This window comes from Neolamprologus multifasciatus, chromosome 6, assembly GCF_963576455.1.
Source record: "Neolamprologus multifasciatus chromosome 6, fNeoMul1.2, whole genome shotgun sequence".
NCBI classification, from domain to species: domain Eukaryota; kingdom Metazoa; phylum Chordata; class Actinopteri; order Cichliformes; family Cichlidae; genus Neolamprologus; species Neolamprologus multifasciatus.
Genome location: NC_140444.1, coordinates 16,880,494 through 16,893,169, shown reverse-complemented (window position 1 = coordinate 16,893,169; position 12,676 = coordinate 16,880,494). Strand labels below are relative to the sequence as shown.

The 12,676-nt window shown below is 38.8% G+C and overlaps 1 protein-coding gene across 2 annotated transcripts; it reads left to right on the top strand.

Moving 5' to 3' along the window:
- Positions 1–5,035: 5,035 nt before the first annotated feature.
- LOC146516752 (ubiquitin carboxyl-terminal hydrolase 46-like) lies at positions 5,036–12,459 on the top strand. 2 transcript variants are annotated; one of them, XM_085163440.1, is made up of 20 exons: positions 5,036–5,138; positions 5,224–5,271; positions 6,701–6,781; positions 6,980–7,035; positions 7,328–7,418; positions 7,528–7,605; positions 8,108–8,163; positions 8,470–8,563; positions 8,673–8,756; positions 8,866–8,966; positions 9,082–9,138; positions 9,239–9,370; positions 9,463–9,586; positions 9,676–9,827; positions 9,933–10,032; positions 10,173–10,249; positions 10,428–10,536; positions 11,105–11,162; positions 11,332–11,489; positions 11,576–12,459. In XM_085163440.1, the coding sequence occupies exons 2-20, from the start codon at positions 5,236–5,238 to the stop codon at positions 11,579–11,581; spliced, it is 1,650 nt and encodes a 549-aa protein (XP_085019566.1). In that variant the 5' UTR covers positions 5,036–5,138; positions 5,224–5,235; the 3' UTR covers positions 11,582–12,459. The 2 variants fall into 2 exon arrangements, with proteins under 2 accessions (XP_085019566.1, XP_085019565.1); XM_085163439.1 differs by having other exon boundaries at positions 9,079–9,138.
- Positions 12,460–12,676: the final 217 nt, after the last annotated feature.

Here is a 12,676-nt window from a genome sequence, read left to right as displayed (position 1 = left end):
AACTGCAGACATGTTTGAGCGGCCTCGTGTGTGCTCAAAAAGGTTGTTTGCTTTACTTACAGCAGGAAACTGAGCAAGATAAATCTCAGACAAACTGATCTCGTGTTCACACGCATGTGACACAAATTTGAGCAAACTGGCAGAGATTTCTGGCCACATTTACATTTTGTTTCACTTCATTATTGAGCAAAGTATTCATGGACACTTTTATGAAAGCCATGTGTGCGAAAAGCTGCAGTTTCTTTCATGGCCACTTGAGGCTTTTATCGCATTTGTGCATTAAGGCTTGATGCACAATGACCAGGGGTTGGTTTCATTTTGCTCAGAGTTTTTTTCTTATTTTTCTCACAAATACATCTTTTTTAAAGTCTGTTTCTTGCTTTGTTTTTACCATATCTCAGGTAATATCACAGTAAATTAAAAAGACATGTTGTAAAACTAAATCAAGAAGCTCCCCAGCTCTGCTGCTTTCTTATCCCAATTCTGGCTCGAAAAACAAAACAACATGCAAAAACACGAGGCTCCAATTGTTGCGGCATTGCACAGCAAGCATCTGCTAAGGCAGACAAACAAAAGTGCTTATTGTTTTAATTGCTCACCATACTGTGTCATTGATTGCGTCAACTCTCGTGATTTCTTTTAAGCCACCAGAGATGTTTTCATTTTCAGGGATAAAGAAAAAAACTGCATGTGAGACGAGGTTTGAATCAGCATTCAGCACACATCACACAAATGTTCTGCTCAAGAGAGAGCAAAACTGCAAATCAAAGTTTAGAGAGAGTAAATTGTCTCCTTAAAAGTGCTAGGCGTATCTGCAGGTTGTGCAAGTGGGTAACTATTTGTGACAATGTGTTCATGAAAGGTGAAAACATTTCAATATGCCGCCCCCAAGTGGGCAAATACTGCAGCTGCTGTGTTTGCCACGTCATCCTGAGAAGTATGCTCATTTATAAGTTATACACTTTTCCTTCAGCTCTTTGTATAGAGCAGCCTCGCCTTCATGTTTTTCAGCTCTAGGTATTCTCCTGACTTTGCCCTGCTGCACAGAGAGGATACTATTGAAGCTGGTTTGCTTCCTCGCCCAAATATGAGTGATGCATACCGATGTGCCACACATGCACTAACTTTGGCCACACACATACTTCATCATGCTCTATATTGAGATTTTAAGTATTTGCATGACGAGGATTAGATCTTTAAAAAGAATTCATTCACTTTATTTTCCAGCAGAAGGCTGAGTTTAACAAGTCAGAAAAAACAACAAGTCCTGCAGAGCCAGGTGGGATAAAACCCATAGCACCCAATAACTAGAGCATCAGTGAAAATGCATTTTAACGGTTCCAGGTAACACACCTCGCCATCGTTGTTCACATGGAGTCAACATGAAGTAAAAGCTGTGTTTGATTTTGCCTTTCCACACTCACTTATTGTCTCATTATGAGGGACAAATGATCCAGCGGGGATGAAGACAAACCAAGAAAAGGCCCCGCATGCACAAGATTTAATGCGAAAAGTGTATACAATCACAGTGTATTCTTCTTCATGCTGCGTTTTTATGACCAGGAGTGGTCGGGTCATTTAAGAGGGCAGTTTTAAATCTCACGTTGTGTAACTAGCCACATCTTTATCCTGTTATAACTTATTAATTTGGCTTCAGCTTTCATCCAGAGTTTATAGGCCTTCGAAATGCCTGAATCTCAGAGGTTGGTCTTGTTGAACAGAGCTCACCCACTGTGAGCTATGTAAACAGCTGTAAACCACACACAGACACATACTCACACATGCTGCACGGGAAAGAAACACTGACTCCTCAGGACCTGGGGGGGAAAGAAAGAAAAGAAAAGACGCTCAACCAAAAGCTGAACCTCAAAGGAAGAATTTGCAAATATCATGTAATACTTTTATAAGATCACCAACTAAAGAAACCAAACACTGCAAATCAGGGAAGGAAAGTATGACATGTTTGTTTCAAAGTTGGGCTTCAAATTCAAGGGGAAAAAAAGAGTATTTGATTTGAAACGAGTTCATTAGTTTCAATAAAGTAGTTAAAGTAGTAGTAGAAACACACGGCGTTACAGTAAGAAAAAATGAAATGAAATTTTTTAAAAGTTGTGCTAATGAAACTTTCTTTTGAGTACATTTTCATTACCCTGAAAACAACAGATGCAAGAAAATGTAACACCTATAGAGTCCACAGCTGTTTCCCTTCTTTTTTTTTTTTGTCAAATGTGTCAAATACATTTAACGTTTTTTCAACTATCAGGAGATTTGGGGGAAAGCGAGTAGAGGCTTCTGGCACACGCTCACCTTCTTATACTGATATTAATGCCAGAGGAATTCCTGTAGCGACATCTTATAACAGCAACGCAGTCCAATTCAGTGAGCTCTTTAGTCTTTCACTAATGTTTGGAAAAGCAGACTAAAAACACCTGAATTCAAAGATTGAGAGGTGTGGCCCATTACTTTTATCCATGTAGTGTAAGTTCTCAACAATATAAATTTTAGAGTATTTTTAGTGGCTATTAAACAATGCAAAGAAATGACTTTATACTTGGAACCAGTATTTTGTTCCTCTGTATGTAAAACCTGTTTCATTCCCTCCCCTCAACACCTTCCTAACAGACACACATTTACTGGACATGTTTTGACAGGTGGTCATCCCTGGTTTATACCGTAGGCACTAATTGCAGTCTGCAGGAACAGCAGAAGAGATGGAAAGAGAGCAAGTGTTAGTGAGTATGTGGCTGTCTTTGTGTTATGAATATAACAAGATGACAGACAAGAAAGACCAAACACACACACAGGAAATTTAGAAAGAGCAACTGAACATGAATCACAGACAGAATAAGTATTATTTCAGTCACAGCCAACACAGTTGTCAGTGAGTGCCATGACCAAAATCCTTTTCATTCCCTTCTGTCTATTTCATAAACTAAATTCTTTATTCCCAGCACATCTGGCAGACAGATGTCTATCTCGTCTTACGTCTCTTATTTTCTCTCCCTCGCTCCTTCTTTTCCCTTTGGGCAGGCCTGGTGTTAATCGCTCTCTCCTCCACCTGGCAAGACCACCCACATACTGAGCAGTGATGCTCAGCCCACCAGCAGTGTATGTGTGTGTGTGTGCATTACAAATTCATACACAAGAACATCACTTGAACTTACTTGAATTTACATAGGAGCAACAGTAACAGGAAATAGCCAAAATCTAAATTATTTGTGTGGAGATTTCAGCAGTTTCAAAACTCAAATCCCCCTGTATGTAAACATTGGAGAAGAAAGAAAAAACAGCTGTAATATATTCTGCCCTAAAATTGAGTGAAAGCATATGAATATGAATTTGAAATGTTTTAAAGGAAATAGGGATGCCCAGCTATGATAAAATAAATAAATAAATAAATAAATAATAGGGATATGCGAGAAAAAAGAAATGGGAAAAATGCCCTTTTAATTATTTAAGCCAGAGTCATGGACGTTGCTGAAATCTATGCATTTGCTGCCATCTAGTGGTCAAGAGACCAAAGCAGAGAAAATAATACTGTTATTGTACTCGAGTATTTTCTAATTTATTCTAAGTAATTTCACTTTTTGTTTTTAATCCAGCTCAGTTTTAGTTAGTGCAGTGACAGTTTGCTTGTTTCAGTTTAATATTTCAGCTTTGAAAATGTTTAGTAGTTTACAGGGTTCATAACTAAGCTGATAATGAGCCTCATCCTCCTTTAGTTCGGACTTTTCCATGGTCATCCACCCGCGTGTACACATGACATCAGAAGAGACGCCACAACACAGAGTTAACACTGCATTACAATAAGAAAAAAAGACCTGGTGCTGAAAAAAAGAATAAGATTAGTGCTGTTAAAGTCAATGAGCTGTCAAAATAGGCTAGATGTTCTGCAGACCCTGTTCACACAACATAGCTGACTGAAGAAAAATTTAAAATATTATTTACCTTACCATAAACTGACTTTAATATTGTTTAATTTGATTTTAAATAATATGCTCAACTGTGTGCCAAAACTGGGGATCAAGCTGTAACGTAACAACAATTCAACTCACGAGTTTTACTTTAATCTGTGTAACGTTTTCTAACTTGGAGACCCAAAACAGGCTATGTTAGCTTAACTTTAACAGCAATGAGTAAAGAAATTGGCGGTCCGACCCTTCGTGTTTTCAGCCTAAGAGCAATATCGAGGCACAGATAACTTAACCACCTCAACTGCTATACCAAAATAAATCCTTGAGGGTTTTATATATGTTGTTTTTACCCTGTTTGAGCTTCAGTCAATATTAGCTAATATGCCTGTTAGCTAATGCACTATAAGCTAACAGGAAGTTTGGAGGATCCAGTGCAGGTCATCTACCCCCGAGCAGGACAACCAGAATGTCCCCAGGGTGTAATTACAGAAAATCCCAGGTAAGTGCTTTTAATACTTTGGCAAATTGCTGGTCAATTTAAGCATTGGTGGTCGAATGCTGTTCTCTAGAGAGAGAATATTTGTTTGGTGTCTTGTTGTGCTTACTACGCATCCTTGACTCTTTTCTTCTTTCTGCATCAAGTAAGGAATGTAATGACAGTTCCCAAGAGGTTAAAAACACCACTGAAAAAATGACATCAGGCATGAGTTGGGACACTTGGATTATGGAGCTTCTGGACCAAGAGAGTGGATGTGAGCATGTGTTTAACAAGTAAGAGAATGACGTCCCCCAAAATGTTTAAACTTCAAAGGCCATACATACATACACATCCAGTGCTCAGCGTCTAATTGTGTGTTTGTGTTTTTACCTTTTTGCAATAGCGTAGTGAAACATTTGGGCGGTGGAAAAATAATAGAAAATAAAATTCAGACTACAGACGGCTTCAGGTGAGTACACGTGGTGCACAAGGACCAAAGCTCACCTTCTCAACCTGGACAAAATGAATTATATTTCACTGATACTGTAAACTTTTGTTTGTGTGTCAGGTTTCCATACATCGGAAACAGCTGCTGCATCTGTAATTCTGTCCATCCTGAGGAGAGTCAACACTCTACATCAGATCCTTGGCTCACCTATAATGACACACAGGTGCTGCACACAACTGGATCTGCAGCTTGTGAGGAACAGCAGCACTCGGCCTACATCCTGTTTTACAAGAGAAACGTAAGAAGACACAGCATCTCATCCTGAAGTGAGAGAATGGCACACCAGCTGGAGCCTAATTCAATCTCTTTTCCCCTAACAATAGCTGTAGATTTGGATGGAGGATGAAGACAGCAGAGACCAAAAGAAAAAGGTAAGAGCAGACAGGTAGTCAGAGTTAACAAAAACTTTTAAAGCCAGTGTAGCTTCTGTTTTGAACACATTTATTGATGACATTTGTACATAAATAAGCAGTGTGTTATACTGTTATCAGATGTGGAGTCTCACTAACCACTTTAATAGTGACTTGTGTCCCAAATACTGTTTATTTGTCTTAGTTACAGATAGTGAAATAAAATGGAAAATGATTGTTTCATAATTGTATACTCAGCTTGGTCAAGACAATAACTCGAGAACAAGGGGCAGGATTTTGAATTGATACCATTGGTGCATCTACTAAAGTTCTGCGGTCAGTTTGAATATCAGTGACCTTGACCTCAAGTTCAAAGGTCAAGTTTTCTGAAAATCTTGTGAATTCTACAACTCTGTGACAAGAAGTAAGTCTCCTAGGTCTTTAAATTTGTATATAGGTGCATCTACTAGGAAGCTGAAGGGTTGCACTGCGGGCCATCTGTAGAGGTGTAGAGTCAACAACCTGTCTCTGAACGTGGACAAAACAAAAGAGATTGTTGACTTCAGGAGAGCACAGAGAGATCATTGCCCACTTAACATGAATGGATCCTCTGTGGAGATCGTCAAGAGCACCAGATTTCTTGGTGTCCACCTGGCGGAGAACCTCTCCTGCTCCCTCAACACCAGCTCCATAACCAAGAAGGCCCAGCAGCGTCTCTACTTCATGCAGAAGCTGAGAAAAGCCCATCTCCCACCATCCATTCTCACCACCTTTTACAGTGGGACTAACAAGAGCATCCTAAGTAGCTGCATCACTGTCTGGTATGGTAACTGCAGCGTATTGGATCGCAGTACCCTCCAACGGATTGTGAGAGCAGCTGAGAAGATCATTGGAGCCCCTCTCCCCTCCTTATAGCACCCGCTTGCTGGAGGACACTACACACCCTTCAAACACACTTTTCACCCTGCTGCCTTCTGGAAAGAGGTCCCAGAACATCCGGGCCCTCACTACCAAACTACGGAAAAGTTTCTTCCCACAAGCCGTCAGACCCCTGAACACTCAGTGACTGCACTGGCACACGCACACCTGTCTGTCTAGTTTTGCACTGTTTTGTCTTGTTTATTTTTGCAGTTTATGCACACTGCACTTTATGTAGTCCTGGGTTTGTCCGTATATGTCATATATAGCACCAGGGTCTCGGAGGAACGCTGTCTCATTTCACTCTGTACAGTACCACTGCACGTGGTTAAAATGACAATAAAAGCCACTTGACTTTACCTGTGTTTTGTAGCAGTTGCTTGGAGACGAGCACCATACAGTTCAAATGAGCATACATTCCAAAATATGCAAATTAGCCCCATACATCATAATGATGATGTTTGCTGTTCAGGGTATGAACATTCTATGCTGAAAGTTTATAAATATACAACCTTTGACTGCTTGTTTTCAGTTGAACTTTTGCAAAGCTGAGAAGATTTTCACTGCGATCACATTAAGTCCAAAAATGTTTAAACTTCTTTTTCACAGAAAGGTAAGTTTGAAGAGACTCGCAGCACATTTCTCTGAATATTTTCTTATGGTAAATAAGCATTTTTGAAACTTTTAAGGAAGCTTCTTGGATGATTTCTGTAAAAACTGAATTTTGAATCCAAATGAAGGATTTTGTATTTTCATACCATATACTTTGTTTTATACCATTACTGATGTTGGTTTTCTTGTTTCTAAACAGAAATCACACAAACAAAACGTGGCAGAGAAGGAAATTCCTTCTACGTCTCATCAGAGGTAAAGAAAACTCTTTAATGCTGCTGGAGATATTTATAGCAGTGGTTTAGTTGGAGCTGTTTTATTTCCCTTTTATTGGTGTTTTGTATTTACATCCTTTTTACTACTTCTAGTCTTGTCTATAATTTATATTGATGCAGAGATTAGCGTTTGAAAATGTAGAGTGTAAATGTACAAAATACATGATTTTGTTCCATTACAGTTATTAATTTTTATTTACAATCTCCAGCATGACCTCCTTGTTAAAAATTTCCACTTTGAAAAATAACATTTACACTTTTGTCCTCATCAGCATCCCGGATGCTTGTGTTGCTGCCACACCACCTAAGCCTGAAAATGGTCAAAAGAAGAATAGAAAATGGAGACGCTTCTGCTGTTCCTCGGTTTGCTTTTACACAAAACATATGAAATGCACATTCTCTTTAAATTGCACTTGTTAATTTAAAGTGACTTTACTGTTTTAATAAACTTATGGTTGTTCGTCCTCTGCAGCAAACTGACAGCGATGCAGAGACCAACACTGTAAAGACACAAAAAAAGTGTCGCTGGTTTCTTTTTAAATTCTGGAAGGTATGTTTTATGGAAAGAGTCACTGTCATCAAGCATTTACTCATCACAGTTAAATGAGAGCAATTAAGAGCAATGAGGCACACAGCTATGTCCTCAAATTAAGTTCAAAGATGTTTAAACGTGTTTTTTTTTTCACAGAAAGGAAAGTTTGAAGAGACTTGCAGCACGTTTCTCTAAATATTTTTAGCATTTAAGCATTTTTGAAGCTTTTAATGAAGCTTCATGGATGATTTCTGTAAAAACTGAATTTTGATCAGAACCAAATGAAGGATTTTGTATCTCATAGGACAAACTTTAGAACTCAATTTAAGGCATGAATAAATTGTTTTTATTTTATTTAAAGATATTCCTATATATCTGCTTCATGAGCTGACAGCTCACTAAAGTGATAAATAATATAAAATAATACCAAATTTTCTAACTGGACACTTTTCATGGAGAGACTCCCTTGGTATGTTTGTTTTATGCCATTACTGATGTTGGTTTTCTTGTTTCTAAACAGAAATTACACAAACAAAACGTGGCAGAGATGGAAATTCTTTCTACGTCTCATCAGAGGTAAAGAAATGCGCCACTCTTTAATGCTGCTGGAGATATTTATAGCAGTGTTTAGTTGGAGCTGTTTTATTTCCCTTTATTGGTGTTTTTCTTCCACCTCGTGTATTTACATCTTTTTTTACTACTTCTAGTCTTGTCTATTATTTATATGGATGCAGAGATTAGCATTTGAAAATGTAGAGTGTAAATGTATAAAATACATGATTTTGTTCCATTACAATTATTCATTTTTATTAGCAATCTGTATTAGCAAAATGTACTCCTTCTTATAAATTTCCACAACATTTACACTTTTGTCCTCATCAGCATCCCGGATGCTTGTGTTGCTGCCACACAACCTAAGCCTGAAAATGGTCAAAAGAAGAAGAGAAAATGGAAAGACTTCTTCTGCTGTTCCTCGGTTTGCTTTTACACAAAACATATGAAATTCACATTCTCTTTAAATTGTACTTGTTAATTGTAAGTGACTTTACTTTTTTAATAACGTTATGTTTGTTCGTCCTCTGCAGCAAACTGACAGCGATGCAGAGGCAGAGACCAACACTGTAAAGACACAAAAAAGGTCTTGCTGGTCTCCTTTTAAATCCGGGAAGGTATGTTTTATGGAAAGAGTCACTGTCATCAAGCATTTACTCATCACAGTTAAATGAGAGCAATTAAGAGCAATGAGGCACACAGCTATGTCCTATATATATATATCAGGTAAAAAGCACCACGGAAAAGATCCCAGCAGACCTGAGTTGGGACACTTTGATTATGGAGCTTCTGGACCAAGAGAGTGGATGGGAGCATGTGTTTAACAGGTAAGAGAAAGACGTCCTCCAAAATGTTTAAACTTCAAAGCTCATGCACATACACTGCTCAGCATCCTGACATCTTTCCTAATTTTGTGTTTGTGGTTTTACCTTTTTGGAGCAGTGTAGCATGCGGTGGAAAAACAATAGAAACTCAAACTGAGACTACAGACTGCTTCGGGTGAGTACACGTGGTGCACAAAGACCAAAGCTCACTTTGTCAAAGTGGAGAAAATTAATTATTTTACACTGATACTGTAAACGTTGTGCGTGTGTGTCAGGTTTCCAAACATCGGAAACACCTGCTACATGAACTCCTGCCTGCAGAGCCTCCTCAACATTGAGGAGTTCATTGGAGACATCAGACGTCAGGAGGTTTTGTGGAGCGCAGACCCAGAAGCTCAGCTCTTAAGGTGCGCTACGTCAACCTTCTACTTTCTTCAAAAACCTGAAGAACAAAGAGATCTAACAGCAGAAATGTCTGTTTACCTTTTCCTTTCTACAGAAGGCTCATTGATGTCAGGGACTGTCATGAGTCAACAGATTATGGCCTTAAAGATCACCACCTAAGATCTTTTAAGAAGGCATTCAGCAATCAAGCTCCTGAATACACCGGCAGTGCACAGAAAGTGCGTCAGCTATTTGGACATTTCGTTTTTTTGCTTTACCTTCTGATTTTGATGTACTGTTTTAAATCTCCTCTCTGCTTTTCTTTCAGGATGCTCATGAATTCCTAACATTGTTCCTCAATGAGGTCAAAAGGCTCACACCTCACCTGGAGAGGAACGCAGCTCTCCTGGGCCAAAGTTATACCTGCCCAGTAGAAGACCATCACATTTTTAAAATGGAAAACACGAGGACATGCAAGAGGTAAGCCTGTCTTTCAGAAACGCAGAGCGGGTTGCAATATTTTCATATACCTCTTTTCCACCTACCTGATCTTTACTTTAACTATGTTACTCCTGAAATGTGTAGCTGCAGTCACCAATCATCACAGCAAGAGGAATTCACCAGCTTGTCTCTTGACCTGGTTCCAGAGGGCTCTGTTATTAACATGTTAGAGACATACTTGAAGGTAAGATCACAAATTCCAGTAGAGTTGTAGTATCAGCGATCTTAACACACCTTTTTTGTTAGTGTTTGTGTGTATGTGTGTGTGCATATGTTGAGATTTCTTTCTACCATAAAGCCTTTTTTCTCTGTGCTGTTGTTCAGGAACAAAAAATAGAATTTCGCTGTGATTGTGGAGGGACGACCTCAGAACTGAAGTCGTCTTTTGATACACTGCCAAGGTGAGTAAGGTCACATCAGAATTGATCGACTGACCAGGTTTCCAAACTGTGGCGCATCAAATATCAGAGTTTTTTGAGATAATACTTGAGCAGTCATTTTCTCCCATCTTCTGTTTGTGTTTGACACTCATTCTTCTTATTTTCTACCTTGTTTGTGTTTTTTTTTCTTTTCTACCAGAGTTCTCATCTTGCATCTGAAGAGGTTTAGCTTTACACAAACCTACAAGATTCAGAAGGTGGATGACCCCGTCAGGCTGCAGAGGGACTTAGTGGTGCCATCCAATCAGGTAAAAACAGACTGCAGAACGTCTCAGGGTACGTCCACACTAGCCCTGATAGATTAGTAGTTGTGCGTCCGCATTGAAACGGCCGAAAACACTTAGGTTCCAGTCCTGCGTATGCGCAAAAGCCAGTGAGAATTAAAATATTTGAAGAAAAGCTATCCGGAGCATGTACAAACTGCTATTAATCTTTTTTAGGGCTGTCAAAGTTGAGAGCAATCAAAACAACTGCTGTATAATGCACTCCGCTATCTTTGTTTAATTGCTCACACGACTGCATCACATGACTAAAATGCATCATCGTATTCGAAAGTCTGCGTTTTCGAGTGTCCACACTGCGTCGGGACAGCTCCAGTTTGAAATGTATGCGTTTTCGAGAGCGTTTTCAAGATGCTGTGTTTTTCCTTGAGGAAAACGCCGTCTCAGTGTGGACGGGAGGTCAAAGCGGAGAGAAAACGATGTGTTTTCAAACGAAAACGCATTAGTGTGGACGTAGCCTCAGCAAATCAGCTTAATTATGGCACTGATGTGAGACTTTATGAAACTAATACTCTTTGGATTTGTTCCTTCTCAGGGTGGTGGCTGTTACAGTCTTGTCAGCATCATTAGCCATTATGGAGGCACAGAGTCAGGTAAAACAACAGACTTGTTACAAACAGAAAATGAAAACTTGCTACTTTTCAGTGAAGGACTCACACACAAAAGCTTTTGATGTTCTAAGAAGCACTAAGTCAAAATCACTGTTTGCTTGAATCAGTTGACTTCCAGAAGTCGGATTCATTTGTCTTAATGTGATTTCAGGACACTACATCTGTAATTCTGTCCATCCTGAGGAGAGTCAGCACTCTACATCAGATCGCTGGCTCACCTATAATGACGCACAGGTGCTCCACACAACTGGATCTGCAGCTTGTGAGGAACAGCAGCACTCGGCCTACATTCTGTTTTACAAGAGAAACGTAAGAAGACACAGCATCTCATCCTGAAGTGAGAGAATTTTTAAATGTCCTGTTACCTTGTTAACCAGTTTTGTCTTCATTCTCAGTTCTGAAACAGGAAATGGAAGGAAGGACGTTAAGGTCATCATCATGCTGAGAAGGAACAACAGTTGTCCCAGCCCACCATCGCACACTGGAGGACAAGTATTAGTAAGTATTGCCCTCAGGAGGAAGGGTCCTCCCAGAGAGCCTGGTTCCTCCCAAGATTTCTTCCTCCAGGAGGGAGTTTTTTCTTGCCACTGTCGCCCCACATTCACTGGTCTCATCAGCAGGGACATTTTTAACCTCCTAAGACCTGAACTCTTTCATGGCATGCATTTTTAATTTCTCTGTGCCATTTGGGTTGATTGGGACCTGATGAAAGTAAAAACAAAGACATCAGATTCGGACTATCTTCTTTTTTGTTTCTCAAAAGAATGAGATCCACATATGAGGACGTTCATTTTAAATTTCGATTGAACAGTGGCAGTGTAATGTCCTCCCTCATAAGTGGATATCAGGTTTTTGAAGAGCAAAATTTTGTATTTTGGTCTAGACAACCCAAAATGTTATGTCCACATATGTGGACACCAGGTCCTAGGAGGTTAAAACAAAATCTACTAGTAGTGCACCACTACTAGAGATCGTCCTTGTCTGGACCAGTGTTTGGCTTGCTCTCTGGGAACAACCAATAAATAAATTAATAAAATAAAATAAATTAATAATAATATTAACGTCATTTTAACTAATGACGTTAACGCTGACAGCACTAATTTTATTGTTATTATTATTAATATTATCATTAATTTATTAATTTATTTTATTATTAATTTATTTGTAAAATAAATTAAATTAAAAAAAAGAAATTATTTAATTCTTTATGTTATTTTGTTTTATTAAAATCAAAATAACAACAAAAACAAAAATAACTAATAAAAAAATATTAAAAGTATTCAGCAGTGTTTTGTGAAATTTGTAATGAGCCTTAGTTAAGTTGATGTCACAGAAGTTTCTGAATCATTTAGATTGTTCAACAAACTGATTCACTCAGGTAAAGATGGTAAGCTGGAGCAATGGTACCCTTGGAGTTCAGTTGAAGTTTTCAGACAAACATTCCCTCGATCAGTTGCAGCTTCTGCTTTTAAATAAATGATTTAGCTGCAATGTTT